Below are 27,124 nucleotides of genomic sequence, written 5' to 3' on the forward strand. Positions count from 1 at the left end.
TAACCCTCAGTTGAGCTAATCCAGGGCCTCTAAAGAGGTTTAAACTGCTCTGGTTACATCTAATCTTTTTGCTCAAACCCAGCTGAGCCTGAAACCTCTTCTCCATGATCGAAACGTACAAATAAAGGTCTCTCTCTCACCGGTGCAAGTATGAAAGGCGGCTATGTGCTCTGTGGATTAGAGTGGACTTTCCCCCTCCCGGTTTCTCAATTAGAGAAAGGATGAAATAGAGGAGGGAAACAAAAAAGACCTGAACTGTTTGCCGAGTAGCTGCTCTATAGTGAGCAGGGAGGAGTCTCATCATAGTCATTTTCACTTGGTACTCCAAAGAAAAACATCATGCCATAATAGTAAAATAGATTCTTAAAGCTTCTCAAATTGTTTGGAGGAGAGCGCTCATTTGTTTATTATGATTTTCACATCCTTAGTTCGCCCAAAAAATGAAAATTTGTCATCATTTAAGTTGTTCCAAACCTGTATGAGTTGCTTTCTTCTGCTGAACACAAAAGAAGATATTCTGAAGAATGTCAGTAACCAAACAGTTGATGGACCCCACTGACTTCCACATTTTTCCAAATAGGCCCACAGTGGAAGTCAATCCGGCCCATCAACTGTTTGGTTACCGACATTCTTCAGAATATCTTCTATTTTAGCAGAAGAAATTCATACCGGTTTGGAAAAATTTAGGGGGAGTAGCCTAAATTATCATTTTTTGGCTGAATGATTCATCAGTATTGTTGATCATTGTCAAAGCAATGAAACAAACAGATAAAAAAAATGGTAACACTTTACTTTATATATACTGTATATATCCTAAATAAATAATACACAATTAAACTTGTTTAGGCTAATTGTCATTTTCCAGTCAACAAACAATTGATAATGAAAATTTTGGTGGATGTTAATTTTTATTTTAAATACCAGAGTAATTAGTTATGTAATAGGCCTACTGTTTTTCACGCTTTTGCGAAAGAAAACAAATGAGAAAGAGAGATTGCTCTTATTTTACTTGTTGGTAAGTAGGGTTAATAAATTAGATTAAACTTGTTTTTCAACTTTTTTTTTTTTTCTTCAGGCAATGCTGAAGACAGCTCTCCTCCGCTACGGGGCTTTTCATGTTCGCTGTCGCATGTTCTGATTCCATTCGTCGCACGCGGGAGTCCGCCGTTTGTACAGGTACCGTGTTTACATTCCTATAACGGATTGCGCAATGTTTGTTTGAGTTGATTCCGTGTAAAAATAATCACACGCGGGTATTTGTTGTTACATCGCGCGCTGTTTTGTGCTTATCAATGCTTTATTCGGATGTGTTTGTGCGATAAAGTTTGCAGTGAGAGCAGGTTTCTGCGTGTAAACAACCTGTCAGTGGTTTATCACTCACAGCTGTCAACACTGAATGCTTCACTCACCCAGTAACGTTACAGTCATGCTGTCAGACTCTGCAGAGGTCTGTTTTGAGAGGACTGTAAGGTTCGGACAGTTGCAAGCTGTAATCCATACTGCATCTACACTAATATGGGATTACTATTAATGTTAGATTCGAGGTAAACTTGATGACACAAAAGTGCTAAATCTGTATTTGTGCATATTGTAGCCCCAAAAAGCAAAAAACGCATGAATGTAATTGCATTTTAAAGTTGTGTTCATTCTACTGAAATATCAAACTGCCATTTCAATATTTATTCAATTTTTTGCCTTATCATTATCAAGCAAAACAGTACATTAAAAACACTAATGTTGTATGCTTACCATTTTCTACCCTTTCTGTTTGTCTAATGGAAGTATAACATGCCTATATAGTAGTAGTTATTGTTAAACACACCTGTGGTTATGCTGCAATGACAATTGTGTGAACTTGATGGAAAACTGACTAAATAAGATCAAAATGATAGGAAAAAAATGTATAATGTTACAAAATATTTGTTAAATTAATACTGTTCTTTTGAGTTTTCAATTTATCAATGAATCCTGACAAAAAATATGTATAGTTTAAAATATAAATAGTTTCCTGAGCACTAAATCAGCATATTAGAATGATTTCTGAAGGGTCATTCATGTGACACTAAAGTAATGATGCTAAAATGAGATGTATTCAAATAGAAAACTGTTATTTTAAATTGTAATGATATTTACTATGTTATTGTTCTTGATCTAATAAATACAGCCTTGGGTAATATAAGAGACTTCTTTCAAAAACCAAGAAATAATATCGACTTATATATGGTGCTCTAGAACAGATTTCAGTGAGCTCTAATGTAGTCACTAAAATGTTATATAGCTATAGATATGCTCCTTTAAACCACTCCAAAAGGCACATTTATTATTCTGTCCACAGCAAAACTAAACACAAATGTATGAAATTGACAATGGTGTGTGTGATGCATTATGTTAGTTATAAGAAATGGATAATTTGTTTGCAGATTCCACATGGTTTAAGATTTTGTATCCAACCAATTAAATACAGTTTAAGTATGACTTAAAGGGTTAGTTCACCCAAAAATGAAAATTCTGTCGGTAATTACTCTCCCTCATGTTGTTCCAAACCCGTAAGACTTTTTGTTACGTTTTTTACGTTTTGAGTGGATGACGAGTGCGAGACGCCGAAATGGATGCCAATAAGATGCTGAATGAAAACTTTACTTTACTAAAAAGTTGCCAAATGGTTCAATTGACAAGACACAAAGTGTGTTTTGCCGTTGTGAACTGTCTGAGCTATCATCATCGCAGCACGTCCAATCTGAAATACCACTTGATTGCCTAACACACACACACAGCTGATGCGAATTCTCCATCCCCTCGTCAATATCAAGACTTCGTCAGTATTTTGTTCACCCTTTTATTGATGGACACTGTTACATTGTGTGTGAGATTATTTGCTCCAAGTGAGAACGTTAGTGTGAAATTGAACACGGTATATGACAATGTTGTTTTCAATAAAAAAACATTTGCACAAAGCAAGCCGATCCACTTTTCCATGTTCATCAGAGCATTAAAATGAGAAAAAATAATCTGAGAAAAATAATTCAAGAGACATTTAGAATAAATAAAAATGTGTGATTAATCGCAAGTTAATTACGACATTAATGTGATTAATCGCGATTAAGTATTTTAATCGTTTGACAGGACTATGAACTCACTCGAAGCCCACAGAAAAGGAAATTAATAGTTGAATAAAGTCAATATTTTTGTACGTTTTTTTCCCGCGCAAAAAGTGCTCTTGATAAACTTAAGATTGAGCCACTGTAGTCACTCAGACTATTTTAACGATGTCTTTCATATCTTTTGGGCCGGCCAGTTTTTATCCCAGCCTATGGAGGAGTGATCCAGCTCTCAGATTGAATAAAAAATGTCTTAATTTGTGTTCCGAAGATGAACGAAAGTCTTACGGGGTTGGAACAACATGAGGGAGAGTAATTACTGACAGAAATTTCATTTTTGGGTGAACTAACCGTTTAAGCAAGTGCACATGAACCCGTCTGTCTAGTAAACCTCAGTATCACTCAATACATCATTGCAAGGAAGCAGGTGATAATGTCCACAGATAAACATGTTACCTGCAGGTCTCTTTGGTAATCAGCTCTAAAGCCCCTTAAGTCCGGGTGCAAAGACAAAGTGGCCACCATCACTTCCCTCACACGCAGCTATGCATTCAGCCCTTATCTGTGTCAGCCTCCGCGTGGCATTCACGCCATGGGCAGGAACAATGAGGCCTGTCGCTCGCCTCCGTCAGCGTGAGTGACAGTGGGTGTGGAAGCACTTGTGTCTGACTTCAGCTCTCTATCTTCCACAGAGCTGTTTTTCCAGTCCAGATACTCCCCCCTTCCCTCCGCTTTCCTTTACCGATGCACGGCAGCACAATAAAGGGTGTGTGTGTACCCCGCACTTCCTCCTCTGTTTGTTTAACTGAGCTTTAGAATGGACCTGCCGGCCCGTTTGCCACATTTGTTTCCTCGGCTGGAGAATTTGACTGTTTTTGGCACAAGGGGGGTCGAAAGAAACGCTGACTAATGAGAATGTGGGTGTTGGGCTCGGTGAGGTGGAAATGTCAATGAAGTCCAAAATAAGAATGAGTAATATCCGAGGTATGATATCATTAAAACCAGGGAGTACAGGCCACAGCTCCAACACACTGCCATCAAAGTCATTCAACTCCCTTTATGTTCTTTTTATTTTGATTCATTGAGGTTTTATCTCTTACACGCACAAATTGGATTACATTCAAACATTTGATAACATTCCCAAACTAGATTTTTTAAATTGTGACTGGTGCCTGTTTGTGAAATGGTTGTTGGTGGTTTGGTTCTCTTGAGTGGTTGTTGGCATGTTGCCATGTGTTTGCTTACTGACTGGATCTTCTTAAGAACTTAGTTTTTTTTAGGATAAATGAACCCTATGACTTGCACAACGAATTTTTTAAGTTATAAGATGCTTACTGTACAACTCGTATTTACCTTGATTGTAACTCTCATCCATCAAAACTTTACTGTAAAACCTGATGAGTTAGTTCAACTCAAACCGTTTGAGGAAACCGATTGCCTTAAATCATTTAAGTTTATTAACTCAAACAATTTAAGCATAAAAAATATTTGATTTGTTTTTAAGTAACTCAATAACTTATTGTTAAGATAACTTGGGTAAATAAAGTTAATAGTATTAATTAGTTACTATAACTTAAATCTATGAAGTACACTGTAAACCCGAATACGTTTGCAGAACTCACATCACTTTTAATAGTATAAACTTAGTTAGCTTTAAAAGCTGATCTTCTGACATAGTAAATGCTAACATATTAGAAACAGCATGTTATAAGCACTTACAAGCACAGAAGCACTTGCTGTATGAGTGTAATAATATAAAGGGACAATTTGCTATCAAATCAAGCTGAATCCACCACTTGTCACCATGATGGTAACTATCCTAAAGCCAACATTAACAGAAATTCTTCATTAGCATAACAAAACATTAATCACTACTAAATCTCACACTTAATATTAATCTTACACAAAAAAAAAACATTATATTGCACTTAATTTTAGCATTTACACTCTCTTTCGAGTGCCATCGGCAAAGCATGCTGGGAAATAGTATCCCAGCCATTTCAGTTAAACTTAAGTTTGTCTAAATTAAAATAAATAATTTCATCAAACTCAAAACAATGAAACAGTTCAGTTTACTTCAAATATATCAGTTCTGTGAACTTGAAAGAAAAAGAAAGTGCTAAATACTCATAAAAATTAACGTGACTGAAATAATTAGTTGAATTTAAGTTTGTCCTACTCAAACCAATTAATTATTTTGACCGTTAGGATTTACACTAGTTTGCTTTAGCAGAAAAACGCGGTTTGTGTATCATCTGGCCATACAGTGGTGGAATGCCTTGATGTTTCATTCAGTCTGGGGCGCGATGCGTGAGGGTTTGCGCTCTTCAGAAAAAAATACAATATGACCACAATATGATTACAATTATATAATGTTTTAAAGCGAAACACTCACTGGAATGAATTATTCACTTAAAACGCAACGTGATTCTTTGTTCTCTCTGCCATCTTTGATGTAGTCAGCCTGGTTTTCTTTACATTAGTGCTGTTTTGGACTGATTGTTTGAATGAATTCTCTTACTGGATCATTGGACTGAAAACTTTCCCAAAGTTTAGTGCCTTAAAATTATCTGTTCTGTTCTTTTGTTTGTTCTGGTCCAGATCAAGAAAGAAAATTGTATATTTAGTAGGGCTGTCATACGATTAATCGCATCCAAAATAAAAGTTTGTGTTTACATAATATATGTGGGTGCACTATGTATAATTATTTTGTATATATATATAGGGGTGTCAAACGATTAATCGCATCCAAAATAAAAGTTTGTGTTTACATAATAAATGTGGGTGCACCGTGTATAATTATTTTGTGTATATATATATATAAATACACACACATGCATGTAGATTTAAGAAAAAAAATTATTTATATATAAAATATTTATATTTATATATAATATAAATCTATATACAGTACATACATGAAAATATTTCTTAAATATATTCAAGCATGTTTGTGTATTTATATATATATAGTAATTATCCACTGTGCACCCACCCACATATATTATGTAAACACAATCTTTTATTTTGGATGTGATTAATCATTTGAAAGCCATAATATTTAGTCCACTTAGCATTCACGCTGACATTTTTAAAGTGCAATAAATCAATATATCAACAGGGCATCTTGCTTTATCTTTATAGTTATTTATTCATTTCTTCAATAACCATACTTTAACAACACTAGGGCAGATCCTTTGAACGCAGATGATGACGCTGTGAAGTAACGCTCGAGTAAACAAGAATATTCCAATTTACAAATAAGCTTTCCTTCGATTCCTCCGTCCTCATTTTGTTTCCTTGCAGCCTTTTTTGTTAGGTGTGCACCAAGGTTCAGATGACAGCATTCACACCAATTCAAACAAACTGAGTATGTAAGATTGTGGCCAAAACTGGTACTGCAATCACTTTCAAATGACTGTAGAGCGATGTCCTTTTGTTTTAATTAAACCAGATCTGCAAAGTGTGAACACACCATAAGCTTACATGATTTTTGCCTGGTGGACAGTTAAACAAATGAAAAATCCCTAAGTCTGTTTAGATGAGTAATCGCCCAATCTTTTTTTATTTACACTGAAGACAAAAAAGAACAAGAAATAATAATGCGAGAACTGAACTTGCATCTCCTGTGTGCACAGCTCAATGGGCTCATAATAAGCCTTGTCAGACTTAAAAAAAAAAAAAAAAGTTTCCCATAATGGTTTGTCACAGCAGCGCTTTAAAGATGGCATCCACCTGCTCCACGAGGGCAGCCGTAATCACATTCTATATTCCCACAATCTGCAGGATCTTAGTTGGGCTTATTTATGAATGGCAGGATATGACAGTGGTTTGGGCAGAGGTGTGTGGCTGCCCATCACCGAATCCACTGATACCACAGAGAGAGGAATGCGGACCGCCTATCCTCGATCTTTGAAGCCCACATTAAAATGACTGCTGCTCCCCCTCCTCCGGTATAAGTCGCAGCGCAGGGGGCGCAGATAGAGCCTGTGTTTGATCTGAAGGTCGCCAGCCCTTTGCCTGTGTTGAGAGATACCTGGCTGACGTGGCTGCTTCTTATTTAATAACATGAAGGGGAAGCGAACTCTCTCTCATAATTAGGCCTAATTACCAAGCAGGTGTTGACAGACGGCCCACGAAGAGACAAACTGCCTTTATCCAGAGTCTTAGAGTCAGATTACTGGAGCTGTCTTATCTGTTACACCAAGAGAGCTGAAAAACGCTCTCTCTTTCCTTCCATCAGAAACAGGCATTCTCATTTCATGTCTGCTTTTGCTTGTACGTTTAATTACAGATCCTAATAATTATGCACAATATTGACACTCATAATTATGATTCAATAATCGTGACTCGTAATCATGGCTTTGCTGTCAGATGTGAATGGGATCATAACATTATATCACTGTTGAGGGAAATATCTGGCGTGAGGTAATTTTTATTTTGGATGGATTTCAAAAATAAAGTAAAAAGTGCTTCAGATATCATTATATTATGCTGATTTGGCGCTCAAGGAACATTTCCTGTTATTAATGTTGAAAACAGATGTGGTGTCTAATATTTTCCAATAGAACATTCAAAGGAATAAAAGTGTTAATTTCAGCGTTATGTCGTGAGCGTTCCTGAAACATCAGTGTGAGTAAAGCGGTAACTTAACTGTGGTAAATGAAGTAGTCTTCTCTGAATAGTCTACTGTGGTTGACCAATATGGGATTTTTATTGTCTTACTCCGATATCTGGAGAGCATGTCGGCTGATGGATGTTTTAATGCCAATAAATATAACAGATATTACAGTCCACTAATTTAATAGAATAACTTGTGGAGAACAAGAGTTTCACAAAAGCACAGGAACTTTTTCACTGTTGTATGATTCACTCCATTTGTTTATTTGCTGTATAGAATTGAATTCCAATTCTGTGTTTTGCAACATTGTAACTCAAGTATTTTTGCTAACAGCAAAAAAATAAGCAAATATTGTGTCTGAAATGTCAGTTAATTGATATCAAAAATTTTGTAGAAAAGCTATATCACACTCTCACTCTTAATTGTGTAATTTTTACTCAAATGGATAGTTCACCCTAAAAATATCATAATTTATTGACCCTGATGTTGTATGATGTTTTTTGTTTTTTTCTTTAGAAAACAAATATATATATATATATATATATAGTCAACATAACATATATATATATATCATCATAATGTGTATATATATATATATATATATAGTAGTCAACACAACATATATGTCAACATAATATATATAATTAGTTTTTTGTCAATACAATTGAAAATTGAAAGTCAATGGGGTCCAATCAATGTTGTTTGCAAAATAAGTTTATATACAGGTTTGGATTGGAATAACATAAGGGTGAATAAATGAAGTTTATTTTGGGAGACGTATCCCTTGAAATATACATTGTACAATTTAATAATGCCAGCAATAAAAATTTGCCCACCCCCAAACACTGTATGCGTTTTGCTCTCCTCTGTCTCTATCCATGTCTCTATTCTCTACTCTTTGGCCTAGTGCCTCAGCCTGTTTTTCCACTCCATCCATATCTTTTTCTCTCCATCTCTGACTGACAGCACCGTATGGCAGAGGTATGTTTTTTATACGTTGTGTTTTCACAACAAAAATATGCGTTTCCAGACCCGTGTGTCAGTGCACTTCACAATACGGGCATGTTAATCCTCTTTAAACCTATGAAAACCTTACTGTCATATGGACGATCGTCCGATAGTGCATTCCTCCAGTTTTTTTTTTTTTTTTTGGTTGGGGGGAGGGGTGTTATTAAAGTTTAAGGTGCCCATATTATCCTATTTTAAATTCTTAATTTTATTTTGGAGACCTTCTACAATCAATTTCCATGCATCCCATCCAAGGTCAAAAAACACTAGTTATAGTCTACACCTCATTTCTCAATTTCGAGTCTTAATGGTTTGTTCGAAAATTCAGTCTCTGAACCCCTCCTTTCGGCAAGCCTACTCTGCTCTGATTGGTCAGACAGCCCAATCTATTGTGATTGGTTTACAGCTCACAGCAGGTGTTGGAAAGGAAACTCGCATTACCATATCTGAATTTCAGGCTTCCTCCTTGTATACACATACTTTTCCGTTTCAATTTTGGCGGGAATTCTCATGGTTTTGAAATACCTGTAAAGTGCACGTCGACTACACAAATCAAACTTTTCCAAACTTCTACTACAGTGTTTGGGAGTGGATCAAAGTTTACGACGTTCGCAGGCAGCCAATGAAGACCATAGACTGGCATTATGCAAATTTTTAACATTTTTGTGTAGGTATGTAACAGGAAACGAGACTATAATTGCTGACAAGACAACAACAGTTTCAACAGCTTAGAATCGGTTCTTTCTTTTTGGAGACAGTACAATTATTTGTCGTACAAATTGATCTTTAAAACTTTGCAGACATTTTAAGATAATATTCAAAAAAGTGTAAAGGAAACCAGTACTATTTGTTTTCTTTTATTTTCTAATCTTTTTGAATGTCAGGATTTTTTTAAGGGAAACTGCTAATGCTAGAAGCTAGTTTACGATGTATTAGTATTCCTCACTTACCCATGATCCCCTTGTGGCTGGAGACTGTCACTGCTCATTAAGCCAAATTGTCATCCTTGTATAATTATATCTGTACAAAGTCATATTTATTTGTAAAGCACTTTTTCAGTATTGTGCATGCAGTAATCTTCCAAGTGTCTTCTTTAAAAAGAGACCAACCTATAATTCCAATGCATTCATGAATTTAAGTTCAGATCTATGCTCAATAAAGGGGGTCACAGTTAGCAAGTTAAAGGCCGTATTGCATTTTTTTGGCCATTTTCAATCTGCGCTAGAAAGATAAATGGCTTTAGTTTAAGATCTAATTCAGCTGGATAGACAGTTCCCCAAAACAGAGTTTTAATTTCAACCCCTATATGTGCAGTAGACAGGGTCTGGCTCCTATACAGGCCTGATGGCGACTGATAGTCACGGGTTCTAATCCCACTGCCTCCCTCCCAGCTCTCCTGTAAGAAACTAGAGGGGCGTTTAGTGACTGTCCCCTTTGTGAGGGGTTCATATGGGGCGGCTGGGGGCTCGACTCTTAATTAGGAAGGTAGGGCAGTGAAGAATCTCCGCTTGACAGATTAACATGCACAATTTAACCACTAACCTTCCGAAATGAGCTACCCCAAAATACCTGTGGGTCCGGTTTCAGCGCAGGGGCAGAGGTGACCAGAGATGACACTGAGCAGAAGGGTCTTCATTAACCGAGCGGCTCCATATCTTAAATCAGCAATATCACTCACCACTCAAAGGACAAACCTGGCTTAGTTATTTTTGCTTAATTGTGTTTCAGTTTAATTGGTGAAATTCCCTTTTAAATGGTTTAATTACTAATATTATGGTTATGAAACTTTTCTCATTGTCAAGCACCTGAAGGATTTCTAAGGTGAGTCGAAACTTGAAACTGACGTCTTTTGACGTCTTGCAGGTTCAAAACCACATCAATGTGTAACATTTTTTAATGTTTTCTTTCATGAAGACATCCACTGATTTATCCTTTTGCGGTCGTTTGAAAGGGATTTGTCGCTGACATCTAATCGTCTCATTTCCGTCAGGATTTTTGTGGTCTGTTGCATCTCCACTGTGGCCCTCCCTGAAGCCATCAGCGCCATTTGTGCTCGCATGTGCTTTGAAACCCTTTTTTTTTTGTTAGCTGTTGATGAAAATAAAAATTAAAAAGACAGTTTTCAGTCTGTTTACAGTGATTAAGTTGTCTCGCTTATGATTTATGACGTATTGAGCAATAGGGTTTACAAAGAAGGAAGACAAGGGGGAAAAAAAACATGATCACATCTTCCTTTTGCCCAAAGGCTTTTAGTGTTTACAGTGTTAACCAAGATATATCGGTGTGTTCATAAGGGCTGGTGCTAATAATTATGAGTAAGTTGTGTAAACAAATTCTGTCTGTGCTGGTCACGTGGTCGATACATTTTTCTACTCTTTTTGAATGTCAGGATTTGATTTTCTTTTAGGCAAACTGCTACAAGTTAGAACTGCTACTCAGTCTTTAGTGATTCTTCAGAAAACATTTTGTATTATCAATGTTAAAAACAGTTGAGCTGCTTAATATTTTTGTGGAAACCACTTTCAGTCAATATAATGCATCCTTTCTGAAGAAAAGATATTTATTTATTAAATCCCCTACATTTTAAGGGATTTTCATTTAACCATGAAAGTTAGTTTTTACCAGGTATGCACAATAAATCAGTGACCTTGTATGTTTCTATCCTAGGATAAAGATCACTGATGTTACTGTGGTGATGTCCCGCCCTCCTCCAGACCCGCTCTTCATCCTGAGGGGTTCTGGGGCCGCAGTGAACACCCTTCACTTCTGCTGTGGTGGAGATGGACCACCATTTCTCTACTCTGGGTTGGTGCTAACTTATGAACCTTCAACCTTTTGGTTGCCTAAAACTGTCATGTTTATAGTATTTTTGATGCTCGTGTGCTTTAGGTCAGGTAAAGGTGCAATCCATGTCTGGAACCTGACCACTAGGAGAGCAGAACGTGTTTTAGAGAGCCATGCTGGGAACTCTGTTATCTGGCTCCACACCTTCAGCAGCAGACTCATCAGGTAGAGGAGAGGGCAGTAAGGCCCTGTTTACACCTGCTATTAAGATATGTTTTTGGTAGATCGGATCGCCTTTTAGAAATCCGGAATGGTGAGAGAACTTTGTGCTTGGCAAGTTTTTCATCTTCGAAGCAAACGTGGGACTCAAGCTGACAAAGGTTAAATCCCCTCTGGCTAGTTCACTTCTCGTAATGTTTACGCATTAAGTCAGTAGGCAGAGAGTTGGTGGATATTTTTGCTGTTCACACTTTCGACCACATGAGCACTTACATCATGAAAGCAATCTGGTCTAATGCGTTTTTGACTAAATTCCAGAGGTAGTGCCATCCACTTGTGATCCAATCGACCAAAATGCATCTTATGGGCTCTATGCACGGCGGTATTTCCGGTGAAGGTGTAAGGATGCTCGATAACTTCCGCCGATCGTAGAGTCCAATGCAATACCGAGAATATATATTGAATTTTATACTCCATGGTTATACTAAAGAAACGTTAGTCACGAAAACAGATAAGACAGACACCCCTCGTTGTGTTTATGCTTCTTTTTAAAATTATATTAAATAAACATAACTATATATAAAATTACATCCTGTACCAGGAACACTTTAAGGTTGCGTTTATATATTTTAAACCACTGAATCGCTATAAAATCGCGATTAATTCGATTCTTAGCCTTTTAAATTGATTATTTACGTAAATAAACGATTCACGATTCAAAATACATGTTTCAGGATCGATGCATATGCATCGTCAGGATTTATAATCGATACATCGAGAAAACGAGTGAATCGTTACACCCCTAAAACGTATGTACGTTTCGTTTCAAAGACGGGAGGACGGTAAATTTTGAAGACTCTGCCGTAATCCCGTTTTCCTCCGCTTTAATCTCCACAACCGGAAATGGACGAGCATCCAAATGCGTAATTTATGCGTGCATATCAGACATGGGGACTTGTGACTTGGTGACTTGGACTCGAGTCGACTCGAGTCGCTATTTTTATGACTTGTGACTTGACTTGACAAAAAATAAAATACTTGAGACTTGACTCGGACTTGGGAGTTAAAGACTCGGGACTTGACTTGACTTGAGACACGATGACTTGAATGACTTGAGTGTTAATCACATCATGTTTTCAGTTTGAATATAAAATATATAAATTATGTAAAAAAAATAAAGTTGATCCAGCTGGAGCGCAGGCTGAGAATAGCGCTGTCATGACTGGATCAGAGATCATCAGTCATGCCCTCTCATACCTTACGCACACCACGCCCACTTACATCAGATCACATCAACATGTCAGCCGGAGGGATACCGAGGGTCGTTGCTTTCGCTTCAAGAATTTCTCAAAACAAGATGGCAAAAGAATAGCGCTTTGCAAGACATGCAACGTTAAGATCGCGGACAGCCAGACGACAACCTCCAATTTCGTCCGTCATTTGAAGAGCTATTCTTCCCAGTAAGTGCTTGTCAATTTGTTAATGTTATCTGGTTAGCTCGTTCGTAGTTAGCTAGCTAATGTAAGTTAAAGGAGAACTCCGGCGCAAAATTACACATTTCCTAGTCAACCATTATCTGAGATTTGTTTTCATGATTGCCGAATGTAAATAGTTTTATCTATAAAAACAGTTTAGCCTATAACGCTAGTATATAGGGCATAGAGTAATGACAAATAAAAATCGCTTGTTATTACCACAAGGCTCAAAATAGCCCCACACTAACATAATAAGTGTCCCTACATTCAAAACGAAGCATTGAGAACTTTGTCAGTGTCCATACAGTTTAATAAGAAGATATTTTATACACACAGTCAACTTCGCGAATACAGGAAGAAGCTCAGGGAGTTCAGTTTTCCTGTAGGAACCCCTAGCAATACTGCCCTACAAAGGCAAAGCGCAGTAACTACATATTTGGTCAAAAATGAGTTAAGACTTGTAATGGGCTTTATGACATGTGTTCTGTCTTGTGAAAAAATATCTGGGTTAAATTATGTCCCATTTCAGAGATGCATTACCACATAATCTACCCATAACATGTTTTACTGGCTGGTATAAAAACTTTAAAGACCTTTTTCTCTCTGTTTCTTTGTTTGTGTAGTTAGTTACTGCACTTTGCCTTTGTAGCAACCAATAACGTTCCGGAGGAAGGATTTCTACAACTTGCTTGAACAGTTCCATTTTATTCTGAACACAAATTTTAAACACACACCAGTCAACAATAAATCAGGTTTATATTAATATATTTTCTTAAATGCATTTTAAATAATAAAAATAAACTAAAAATAAATTTTTATCAAACTTGACTGGGTGTAATTACTGGGAGTAAGTGAGTAATGTCTAATGCTTTTTGAAAACTTAAGGCTTTTTTCATAAAACAAGTCAGGACATCATCTCATTTTTGTATACATTTTTATTTCTTTAAATTAGTAAGCTAGTAAATTAATGCGTCATTGTACCCAAATGCACTTCCGAATGCGCCTCTGTCCATTTCAAACCAAACTGATGCCCATAGATGCACGTTTAGAAGAGTTTCAATTGCATGGGAGGGAGTAGCCAGCTAGCTCTCTGTTTTGTTTGAACATCAACATAAGTGATGTTACCCCGCCATTGCTGATACATTTAAAACATTTAAAACATTTCAAATTGCTGAAAATTTAAAACATTTCAAACACACTATTGGCAGAAGTGAAAAATAAATAATTTTATTAAGTTACAATTTTGTTTGATTCCATGATGTATTTTACTGAACATGAGTATTTACAATGCAAATCCAAATTATTGTAATTTACTGGCAAATACTTATCTTGTCTTTTCACTTTATTAAGATCAGATTCTGCATGTAAAATTACAATAATAAGGTGACTTGACTTGCACTTGACTTGACCTACTACAAGACTTGACTTGACTTGACTTGACATAGCCTGTGACTTGACTTGACTTGCCCCCCCAAAAAATACTTGGGACTTACTTGAGACTTGACGGTTAAGACTTGAGACTTACTTGAGACTTGCACATGTGTGACTTGGTCCCATCTCTGGTGCATATAGCCCATTACGAAGTTTAAACGGCCTAAGATGTGTGTTGGGAAAGTTCACTTTCTACATGAGCTAGTTCAAAGTTCAGTTCGCACATTTTAAAATTCATACTATAAAAAAAAAACTAGTTCATTTATAGTTCTTTTTTCCATATGTTGCAAGATTTTTTTTATTATTAATATTGCCACAGCCCATATACAACCACAGACAACAATTATTTTATCGACGGGCAGTTTGCACAGAAATGTAAGATTTTTCCGATCCTCACCGACCTTGTCATAAACCCGTTTAAATGATCATATATGACCCCTCCTCGCTCGCTGCTTTGTCGACGGCGGCCGCCGTGCGACACTGGTGTCTTGTGTTGCCAGATTGGGTGTTTTTTCGCTACATATACGGCCTGTTTACGTGTGTTTTAGCCGAGTTTTCGCCTGGAAGGCTCTATAGAAATCTGGCATCCTATTATACAAAGTTAAACTGAGAGAGCGTGCGTTCACAGACCCAGAATGAACGCATTCACAGTAACGTTCATCAAGCAGTAATACAGGACGTTCAGTTCACGTTCGCCCAAAATACGAACGCGTTCATGAACAACACTGGTTACCCCGTAGCCTATCAAACTGTGAATTATTATTATTGTCATGTGACCATCTAAAATGCAGGCATCAAATATGTTAAGCTGATGCAGGAGAGACTTCAAATCTGGACTGTGTGGATCACTTCCCCCTTCTCTGTTTTCCATTTTCAGTCCCCTCTCTCTACTGTCTTAGTCTAGGCCAAGATCTGGCCAAACTGGTTCAGTTCATTTGTGATATTCAGTGTGATTGCTATGATATGTTTGTGTTTTTGTTCTGCTGTGCGTGTGTTTGTGTCCGTGGCTGTCAGTCAGGGTCGAGACATGCGGGTGTGTGTGTGGGATCTGTCCGAAGACCGCAGCACAGTGACGGACTCTCTCCTTACGGGCAGTGTGGGGTTCTGTCAGTGCTCTCTGCTGGAGTCCCGGCCCGGATCAGCTCTACTGGCCCACCCCACAGAACATATGGAGGAGGTGAGTGACTGCAGAGATAAGAGCTTCATCACACACATCTCAGGGCAGTGCCCACCAACACTTCGGAATAAATTTAGTTCCTTAAGGGACTGTCATCAATAGTTGGATTTTAGCCAGTGCCCAATGGCAGTTCTAGCTTGCATGTTCATTGTCCACCACACCTTCTGTACATACTTCATACATAGTCATGGCCTAATGGTTAGAGAGTCTGGTAACCCAAAGGTTGTGGGTTCGATTCTCAATGACTGAGGTGCCCTCCAGCATGACAACTAAACCCCAATCACTCCCTGGGAACCGCAGCAAAAGTGTCTGCCCACTGCCCACAAATCTTACCAAACCCAGACTTTTTCATATATAATTTAATATCAGATTTCAAAATGGCTAAATATCGACCAATAACCAAGCATTGCAGATACTGAATGTCAAACCACCACTAGTTAGAATTATTTTAATCTGGTACTGCAAGTGTTATGACTTCAATTATTTTTTAAATCATGTTGATTCTAGTTTGTAGTGGTCATTTTAGGTAAGATTCAGTCAGACCGGAGGTGTGATTTGTGCAGTCAAGCCGAAGACAGAGAGCAGAGAGTGCGAGTTCTGCTCTGTCCTGGCTTTTATTGCATCCAGATTCATGTTTCACTGTCCAGTCTGCCAGATACTCACTTGAGAGAGCTTGAGCTGTCACTCGATCCGCATTTACCATGCTTCAGCTACCAGCAGCCCTGCAGCCAGACCTAACACAGAGCTTCAATATTGCTGTTATCCTCGTCATTTTTCCTACAATGCTCCAAATGCATCTCGCTTCCTCTTTATTTCATCACTCCATCCCCCCTGCTACTGTTATATTGAAACAGAACCGAACTAGATCGCTAACATTACAATCAACAACATTGCAACATTTTTTCCCTCATCCAGCTGAGAAATAAAATATATATATATATATATATATATATATACATATACACACACACACATACACATATATATACACATCCATATATATATGGGTATATACAGTATATATATATATATATACAGTATATATATATATATATATATGTATATGTATATATACATACATATACATATGTATTTATATATATTTACATGTGTATATATATATGTGTATACATATACACACATATATATACACATCCATATATACATGCATATACATGTGTATTTATATATATTTACATAATCTTTAAATAATTTATTTCTTATATTTCTATGAATTTAAAAAAAAATGTTTATTTAAATACAAAATAATACAAATATGAAATTAATGGTTATAAAATAGATAAAATAATTTTTGATATTAAGCGTATATTACGGAAGCTCGTTTCCGTCACACAATAAAACATTAAAAAGGGAACTGTGAGTTTTTATCTCACAATTCTGACTTTTTTTTCTCTCACTATTGCAAGTTTATGTCTCGCAATTCTGACTTTGTAACACACAATTGTGAGTTTATATCTCCCGATTGACATTTTTTTTTTTTATTGTAAGTTATAAAGTTGCAATTATTTTTTTATTCTGTGGCGGAAACAAACTTCCATAGTTTAAATATCTACCATTTTGGTGAAGAAGGGGTATAGGAGCATATATATAACTTGATATGCAATGTAGTGTGCACTACCCAGTGTACTCTTTTTCCCTATAGTGCTCAAGTATATGGCAACATTAGGTCTGGCATTTACAGCACTCTTACATCCCCCTCCCACCTTGTACTAACTAATGAAGGCCTTGTCAAAAGCCTGTCAAGGTAATAACCGTCACAAGATAACTGCAGGCAAGCTACACCACTATACGTCTCTTAAAACAAATAACAATGCTGCAAGGCATGCTGGGAGTCCGGAACTCAACCTCATCTGTGTCTTCCGGTGTTTTTGGAGGCTTTCATGTTTAGCGTTCCAGTGAGGCTGACGTGCAGGGCTCTAATTAATAGACTCGCGGTTATTTATCGACTCTCTCTCTCTCTCTCTCTTTAACCTGGGGGGATGAGAGCTGCCCTTCTCTACTGTTTATAGTTACAGGCGTAAACACATGTAGAACGTGCAGATGTGTCTTAGTGTTAAAATATGAATTGGTCTGAAGTCAGAGATGTTAAATTGAACTTGATTAGAATGATTCTTAATCATGGCTGCCTCTGCAATCAGCCTAAAACGTACGAGCCAGGACCAGTTACTCAGGGGTTATTACATTGTGTGCATGTCATATACAGTGACAACCCCAGAAGCATTTGGACACTTGAACACCTTTAAAACATTTTAAAGTCACTCCATTTGATAATATATTAAACCAAGCACAGTTGTTTGTCACCAAAAAGTGTTCAAAATTGAGATAAAGTGGATATAGGAAACTTTCTGGGTGTCAAACATTACTAGATCATGTTCATGGTTAATGTGATGAACACCACCTGTGGATAGTCCTGTATGAACTTGAGGAGAACATCCACTAAAAATCACCTTGAGGCCAATTGTACATCATCATTAATTCGCAAATGCCTCTTGTTTTGATATTTTGTTGTTAAATGCAATGGCATACTGACATTTTGGGCATTTTGAGACAATCTGTATGCATGTTCACCAATGCTCATCACACCATTTTTATGTTGTTAGTCAGAAATATTAGTGGGTCAGTTACTTATTATTATTATTATTATTATTATTAATGATCGTGGCCCTTCTCTGTTGGAAACTGTTGTGTTTTAAATCAATTGCCTCTGTTTGGAGTCCAACGAGTCGAGACAGGCAGAGCGCAGGAAAGTGGGAAGCTGCTGGCGACCAGCCCAATGTTGTCTGCACTCGCTTACCACCTGTGCACATGCATCATGGCAAACTAACAGGACAGTTGTCTCATACACATCTGTGCGGTGCATTCTTTTCAGTATAGATTATTTGGATGGTATCACGAATTTTAGTCTGGATGTGCATTCAACTTGTAGTATTTCAACATTAATAGTGGTGACTCACATAAACCTAGAAGAATTTTTTCTTGGCAATAAAACACTGAAACTAGATTTGAAGCTTTTAATGTGTATGATATTTTTTAGGTGAGCGTGGTGGAGATGAGGAGCTGGACTCCAGTGTGCACTCTCAAACCAGATTCAAAGCTCGGGATGCTCATGTGTATGAAGATGTGGCAGGTAAGAGTCACGACACGTCACATATGTCCGGAAGTATTTTTGGAGCAAAAAAATACTTAAAAATCAGCCACCACTATCCACAAGTTTCCGAGGGGCGCTCCTGTAAAAAATAAAGTGGGTGAAACTTCCGGTGACGCGGCGGAAGTAGCATTCCAATGGTGTTTTGTGTGTTAGTTAGCGAAGAGGCTAGCTGTTTTTCGGAGAATTATTTTACTATGTAAAGACGCAAATCTTTATGAGAGATGTCGTTACGGAGCTCAGGGACAACATGTGCTGTTCGCGGTTGTATGTATAACCGGACTAAACTAATTTAGTGGCTTAAACGGGATTGTTTTGAACATAAGCTGAAAACGAAATCAGACTGAGTGATCCTGCCAACGACTGTAGCTTCCATCACCTCCCAAAGACGACGAATCTTCCTGTGTACATTTGTTTAAATTCTTAATATTCTCTAAACTCTCTCAGCATGTGATTGGCTGTTCGCTACTGATGTTACACCTAAACTCAGGATCAAAGCCTGTGTTGACAGAATACCAAATGTGCCAGTCAATGTATTCAAGTAGCACATTCATTTATAATTTTGAATAAACTCCAAAGCACAATGACTAAGTGTGTATTTTTTATTTTAATTGTTTGTCAGCTCGCACAACTGTCTGTCACCATGCCTTGATGAGTATTGATTATTAATAATGTTATTATAATACTCCCAATCAACTACTGCGGAGGGTAAAGGTACTGTTATTTCACCCTTTTGAATTTCGTTGAGGTTGTGTTCCCACATCGTTAGCTGGTTTGGATCGCTATAACTTGAATGACTGTCAACTGTTGAATGAACGAGTGTCAAGCATGTCAAATCGCGCTTTGTTTACTTCCAACCAGAAGTCGCGCCCACTTTTGACGCAAGGCCTCATGGGGCGTAGGAAACTTGTGGATAAAAATTATGGAGAATGAAAGCGTTTTGTTTCATGTAATGCTGGCATTATTAGTCTATTAACATTTTCATTAACTTTAGATTATAAATCTATAAATAAATTATTTTTTTTTAACTGGGAGTATACTTAAAGAGATAGTTCGCTTTGAAATTAATTTTCGGTATGTTTTAGCTTACCTCAAGGGCATCCAAGATGTAGGTGTCTTTGTTTCCACAGTATTTTCAATTTTGATATTTTTAGGTCAAACCGTTCTTGTCCGTTAGTCATATAATGGAGGTCTATGGTCACCACCTCAAAGAGCATGCACAGAGAAGTCCAAATTAAACATGATTTAATGACTCGTAAATGTAAGTACACATTGATGGCCTAAGACACGAAATGAGCCGTTTGTGTGAGAAAACGAACAGTATTTATATTGTTTTTTTAACTCTTGTAACCACAGCCATGTCCAAGTGGTCTGATGGCGAGGGCGCTTCAGTCTGCGCAAGCGCTGGAATGTGCCGGAAGTGATCTCTTGCGCGTGTACATCACTCATTGTTTACACAGATTTCAGAAGTGTTGCCCTTCACTGTGAAGATCTAAACATATTTAGATATACAGGAAATCGCAATGGAAGACGATTTCGATATATCAACAGACAACATTGATTTTTTTTTTTTTTCTCCCGCAACCGTGCAAGAGATCACTTCCAGCGCTTTCCGGTGCTTGCGCAAACTGAAAATTTGGACTTCTCTGTGCATGCTTTTTGAGGTGGTGACCATAGACCTCCATTATATGACTGACAGACAAGAACGGTTTGACCTAAAAATATCAAAATTGAAATTACTGTGGAAACAAAGACACCTACATCTTGGATGCCCTTAAGGGTAAGCTAAAACATACCAAAATGTAATTTCAAAGTGAACTATCCCTTTAGAAGATCTTTTTTTTTTTTTTTTTTTTTTTTTTTTTGCGCTGTTGAGGTTTACTCGACTTCTTGCTTCATTTTAATGTTTTAAAAAAGTACAGTAGTTGTTGTGCATTCAAGTCATGTAGAAAATATTGTTTTCTCAAGTTGAACACTCATGAGCAGCCCCACAATGTCATAAATACAAGTGGAAAGCTCTTGCTTTTCCCGAGCTTACGAGTTAGAGGTATAGGCATTTAGCAGTGACTTTGTCAGGCTTTTTTATTTACAACAAATAAAGCTAAATGCCTGCACAATACATTATAGCATTTTACAAAAATAATGTGTGATCATAAATGAATCCCGCACTTTAAAAGCAGTGTCAGTTTTTCCCATGTTTGTAATAGTTGTTTTTAATTTCGGCATTGCCATGAGTTGAGGTACTGACAAGTAATCCAAGAACTCACAGGGTAACTGAGCAGTTGGAAAGTGTGTAAAGCAACAGAACTTATCTGATTTATGTATGCGACCTGTCCGGGCTGTTCCTCCCGCTGCACTTTAATCACAGTGTTTGGAACAACTTTGCTTCAGTGCCATAGATCAACTGCCCGTGTGTGTTTTGTAAACACAGCTGAAATTTTTATTTTGCTTCCAATAAAGAGACCTATAATTATTTTCACTGACAATTAATATCCCTTCTCTAGTATTTACGAGTTTTCCGCCTGTGCCCTCAGTTAATCTCGGGTCAGTTTCCTCGCAGTTAATTGGCAGCGCTAATCAAAGCGCTTGATGGAGACGGCTCTGGCCTCAAGTGCTTTCGGTGGTTGTATCCGTGTTGTAATTCGGTTTGTTTTTCACCAGCATTCCCTCATCCTTTCTGCCTGTCTTGTGTAGACAGTGGGGCTCTTAGTGCCGCCTGCCTCGATTAGAATTGATAATTATGCAGTATTAATGGCAGGTAGGTGCTGACATCTAACAGCAGGACCCTGGGCGGCAGTGAATCGCTCCAAGCTGTCGTCTTTCATTTGCTCTGTTACCGTCATGCTCAGTTCAGAGGTACCCATCTACCCAGATGAGGAACCCAGCGTGAACGTGTTGAGCAGTCCTCTCTCAGTGTGGGCACACTTGGCCCGGTCACTTCCCCAGCGGCTGTAACACATTGTTCGCTCCCGGTGTCAATCAATCATGAAGCGGTTGTCTTGTTATCCTCATGATCCCTGCTGGTGCAGACTGCCATTTCCTCAACCTCACACACACACACACTCACTCTCTTCTCTTTGAACACATCTCCTCCATCATGCTCCCAGTAGAGCTGACAACAGATTTATTGTCTTTCTTTCTGACTATTGGAACGGATTAAATGCCATATTAAGTAATGCTTTATTGGGGTTTGGCTTGAGACTCACTCGGCACTTTATGACCGTCTCCCTCTTCTTGTTCTTATAGATCCCTGTGGTTCTTACGATTGGTTGGTTACCGTCTCAGTTAGTGCTGTAAGATTAGAGATGCATGATATATTGTACTGATATCGGTGGCTGATTTTGTTGCCATTTTATTTGGTTACACTTTATTTTAAGGTGTCTATATATAGTAAGCACATGTACTATATGATCATACTGTAAAAATGACACCTTAAAATAAAGTGTAACTGTAAAACTGTAAAAAAAAAAAATTATTGTGATTTTAATGGTAAAAGACTGTAAAAATGCTACATTGAAAAACTGTTAATTTGTTAACAGAACCTTTCCTTACTATATACGGTAAATAACTGTGATAGGTCTAATGGTAAATTTCATGTAATTTTACTGTAAAATACTGTTAAATTTACAGTTTTTAAAGTGAAAATGAACAACTCACTGTATAATTTACAGTGAAAAAACGTAAATTGACAATTCCCTGCGTGACACTCCACACTTGATGAATTTTTGTTGAAATAACTTGTTTCTTCATAGTTTGCTTAGTCTTTTTCTAATCAGTTAGGTACATTAGGGTTTTATGTGACATTTAATGTTGTTAAATTAATGTTTATTGCCTTTTTAAAATTTCATGTTTGTTACCATGATGGTGTTTAATGTTTGAGTGAATGACGCTGTGCAGCTTCTATATATTAGAATTAAGTTTCTTGAGGAAGAACTGCATGTGATGAGTTTCCATATATCATGTGAGTGTGACTCATTACTTCTGTGATTGATGGATGTCAGGATATTACAATGGTATGAAACAGAAATTTTAACACTTCAATTGGTCGATAATTTAACAGTATATCAGATAATTAAATACGGTTTATTTCCGTAAATTTTAAGTTAAATCTGTAAAATCTTATTACCGTAAATTCTTGCTACCGTATTTTATACGGTAAATTTCTGGCAGCCACAGCTGCCGGTATTTTACCGTAAATTGAACACATTTTTTTACAGGATTAGGGTTTGATTGAGGGTTAGTTGCTTTAAATTATGCATAATTCACCGTTATTACTATGGTAAGTACATTTAACATATGTAACAAGGACACTCAAATACTTTACTCTTTATTTTGCTGTCCTGTTCCCTATGTACATACTTCGTACTTATTATAGTAATTGCAATATCTGGGCATTATCATCGACTAAGGAAAAAAAAGAGCCCCCCTGGTGTAGCTTAATTATAACTGCACACATGCAAGCCTACTGGGTGAGATTGGTCAAGGCCTGGTGGCAGAGATGCAGTGATGTTGGTGAGAAGGAAATGGTCCTTTACCGATATCCATCAAGATCACCCTCCATATGTCCTCTCCTTAAGCGTTTGCGTTTCTTTGGACTCCCCATCATAGCCCCGTAAACCGCTTTCGCTTTCATCAGCGTGTTGCATATTCTAGTATCCCTGTCGCACATCTGTTCACCCTTGTTCAGGTGTGGCTTACACACACGCCACCCACAGTCTTTCACACGACTTGACCTAGAGGAGCTCCTCTCTCCCGGTCTTCCTTTGAAAGCCCCCAGAGATGCGAGGAGGGCCTGTGCCGGGATCAACTCTGTGGTTTCCCACTCAGCGGGGGGCTTCGCTGGTGCATGGCGACTTGTTGCCATCCAGTGGAACGCCACCGCTCTCCTCTCCTCCCCTCCGTTCTGTTGTGGCTTCAGTCTGGAGCATCCATCTGATGCAGCTGTTGGGATGATGAATCTTTCCCTGAAGCTCGAGTCCTAATCCGGCTAAAGCACCCTCTTGTAGACCAGCCACGGAGGATATAATGAATTAGGTGTCTACCCAGGGTTCCATGACCCTTGACCTGTGACATCATCAATCAGGGAGCACCTACACTTAACTGAAGTGCAGGGGCCAGAGGGCAACAGACGGTAATGCTTAACAACTGTCTATGAGGCTTGGGGATTGATTTCCAGTTGTTTTATTTTTTATTTCATCCTAATACACTTTGCCGGTGATGTGTTTACATGGCATTCGTGATTCGACGGGGAATTTTGTTTAAGCGTTGCAGGAAAAAGAAATATACTGTGCAAAGAGAGGACGGTCTTTGCGAAAAAAGACGAGGCGGAGAAGGGGGAAAAATGAGTCCCAACTTTCTGGCCCTTACACATATGGAAATCATTTTTCCCTTGCCAGCTTTGCCTGTACCAAGTACACTACCATTGATTTGTGAAGATTCCTCTCCTCATCCTTCTGTAGGTAAAAGCCAAAACAGTTTGCCACCTTTTATTTATTTCATTAATTCATGTAATTTTGTTGCGTCTTTGTCTTTTGCTTTGATTCTTTTTATTATATCATTGAACATGCATTACTGTTACAAATTTTTGGATCAGGGAGATTTTTTTTTTTTTCTCTTATTTTATCCAAAAATTCAGGAAAAAATGAAATATTGTGTGTTTTCTATTTGAATATATTTAAAAATGTATGCAAAGCAAATTTTCTGCATCATTACTCCAGTCTTCAGTGTCACATGATCCTTCAGAAATCATTCTAATATGATGATGATGCTCAAGAAACATTTATTATTATTTACACTGTTGAAAATGGGTGTGCTGCTTAATATTTTTGTGGAAGCTGCTACTTTTTTCAGGATTCTTTGAATATATTGCATTATGAATTTCTTCTGGCACTTTTCATTGCTAATTGAATGCATCTTGCTGCATAAAGCAAAGCATACTGACTCCAAACAATTGAACTGTAGTTTAAGTATGTATTACAGTGTTTCTTATTTCTTTAAAAAAAAGAAGAAAACCCAATAAAAGTGTATACTAATTAACAAGTGTTTTTATTGTGATTGATGCATAAACAACTTAGTGTAAACCAAGTGTGGTGAATGGCACTGCTGTGTTGTCACTTGCACAAGGAGATGAATGATCTTGTGGAGGAGGGGTGTGTGTGTGTGTGTGTGTGTATTCGTTGTGTATCTGAGAAGGAGAGGGGTGAGAAAGGAGGGGAAGGACACCTCCGTTGTAAATCTTGCTGTGTAGACAGCACGCCTGCAGCTCTGTTCTGAGTTATGAGACTGTAGGCTTTTATCAGCTCCCTCATTCTGCTTTTATCCACTAAACTGATTTATGAGACAAGATGCTGCGTGTAGCCGTGTAGCTCGAGCGCTTCTCTTTGCAGATAATGAGCGGGGAACCTGGGAGGTGCTGTAAATCTGAGTAAACAAACAAGCACATGCACCTGAGCTGTCGCTTTTTTTGAGGTTAAGTGAAAAAAGGTCCGAGAGTGTTGCAGGAAGTTGGAGGTTGCACTGATTGTGTCGGTATAACCGAGGGCTCAGAGCGAAGATTTGTAGTAACACGTTCAATCAGTTATGGGTGTTATATGCTGATATTTTTCAGATACTTTTCTGTTTATGTTTGCAAATATGGTCTACTTGTCTGTTCATTCACTCACTAGAGCTGTAGAGTAGGGCTGGGTGTTATTGGCCACATAAAAAAGTAATAACAATAATATCTCTCTGTTTATGTATTTGCTCTGAAATGTTGAGCAATTTTGATTTTATTCTCATTTATGTATTGTATATTTAAAAAGATTTTGGGGATGGGTGATATAGCCAAAATTTCTCTCTCTTTTTTCCCCCAACTATTTGATGACATTTCATATCTCCGTATTTTCTCTAAAATGTTGAGTATTTATATATTATATTTTAATTATTTTCATTTTATTTGATCTAATGTTGATTATCCACACTGTTTAACTAAATTAACACAAGAATGAATATTTAAACATTTTAATGCAGAAACTTTGCTATTACAATAATATTCACCTACATATATTTACTAAAATATTTTAAAGGTTTTTAATTGGCGATGAATGCTAAATATATATATATGTGTGTATATATATATATATATATATATATATATATATATATATATATATATGAAGAGTTCAGATGCAAAAGCCTCTAAATGCCATTTGAAATTTTCTTCTTTAATGATGATTTTTATCAAACTTGTATATTTAAGTTCAGTAATTTTTACTTAAATAACAATTAATAGGTAATTATCATTGCCATTTAAGTGAAATTACTGAACTTAAATATACAAGTTTGATAAAAATCATCATTAAAGAAGAAAATTTCAAATGGCATTTAGAGGCTTTTGCATCTGAACTCTTCATATATATATATATATATATATATATAATGAAGCTCTAACTAATGAAGTGTACAGTGACGTGTCCTGTGATTGGCTCAAGGCAGCATCAGATGATTAATGCTGTGGTTCATCAGAGCATGAGCAGTCTGATAACCTCTGATAAACACTTCTGCCATGAGCTTCTGTTTGTCTCTGTTCCTCTCTCTATCTCCCCCTTCAGTATTTCTACACTCCTTTTCTTGGATCTACATTTTTCTCACATGTCCTTACATCTTCTGTTTGTTTCTCTCCATGTAGGCTGATTCTGGTCCGGTTCTGTGTGCCGGGTATGAGGATGGCTCTCTGGTGTTATGGGATGTTTCCCATCGCCGTCCGTTCAGCCGTCTGAAGGCGCATCCTGAGCCCGTCATGTGTCTAGACGTTGATGTATGCAGGCAGAAAGGCATTTCTGGATCTTCAGAGAAGATTCTCCAATCCTGGACATTTGACAACCAGCAAAACCTTCAGGTTAATTTAACACGAACTCATAACTGAACATCTTTACTTTCCTCACAAACTTTTCTTATTGAGAACTTTTCATCAGTGAATGTTTTTTTCAGTGAAGTTATCAAAGGCCCTGTTTACACCTGGTGTTAAGATGCGTTTTGGTTGATCAGATCACATATACAGTGATGTGAATAAGTTTGGACACCCATGCTAAAGTTGCCTAAAAAGAGGAATAAAAAAATCATCTTTTGGATATTGATCTTAATGCCTTAATTACAAAAATGAGGAAA

At 37.4% G+C, this 27,124-nt stretch overlaps 1 protein-coding gene across 1 annotated transcript in view; it reads left to right on the top strand.

Annotated features, from left to right (window-relative positions):
* The first annotated feature begins 1,069 nt into the window (after positions 1 to 1,069).
* The window catches only part of gnb1l (guanine nucleotide binding protein (G protein), beta polypeptide 1-like), a 37,652-nt gene continuing 11,597 nt past the window's right edge, over positions 1,070 to 27,124 (top strand). The window contains exons 1-6 of the mRNA XM_039659536.2: positions 1,070 to 1,176; positions 11,395 to 11,532; positions 11,617 to 11,736; positions 15,651 to 15,813; positions 18,869 to 18,961; positions 26,646 to 26,855. Coding sequence (XP_039515470.2) covers positions 11,423 to 11,532; positions 11,617 to 11,736; positions 15,651 to 15,813; positions 18,869 to 18,961; positions 26,646 to 26,855 — 696 coding nt within the window. The 5' untranslated portion in view covers positions 1,070 to 1,176; positions 11,395 to 11,422. The remainder of the gene's footprint in view (positions 1,177 to 11,394; positions 11,533 to 11,616; positions 11,737 to 15,650; positions 15,814 to 18,868; positions 18,962 to 26,645; positions 26,856 to 27,124) is intronic.

This window comes from Pimephales promelas, chromosome 4, assembly GCF_988280905.1.
Source record: "Pimephales promelas chromosome 4, fPimPro1.hap1.1, whole genome shotgun sequence".
NCBI lineage: Eukaryota > Metazoa > Chordata > Actinopteri > Cypriniformes > Leuciscidae > Pimephales > Pimephales promelas.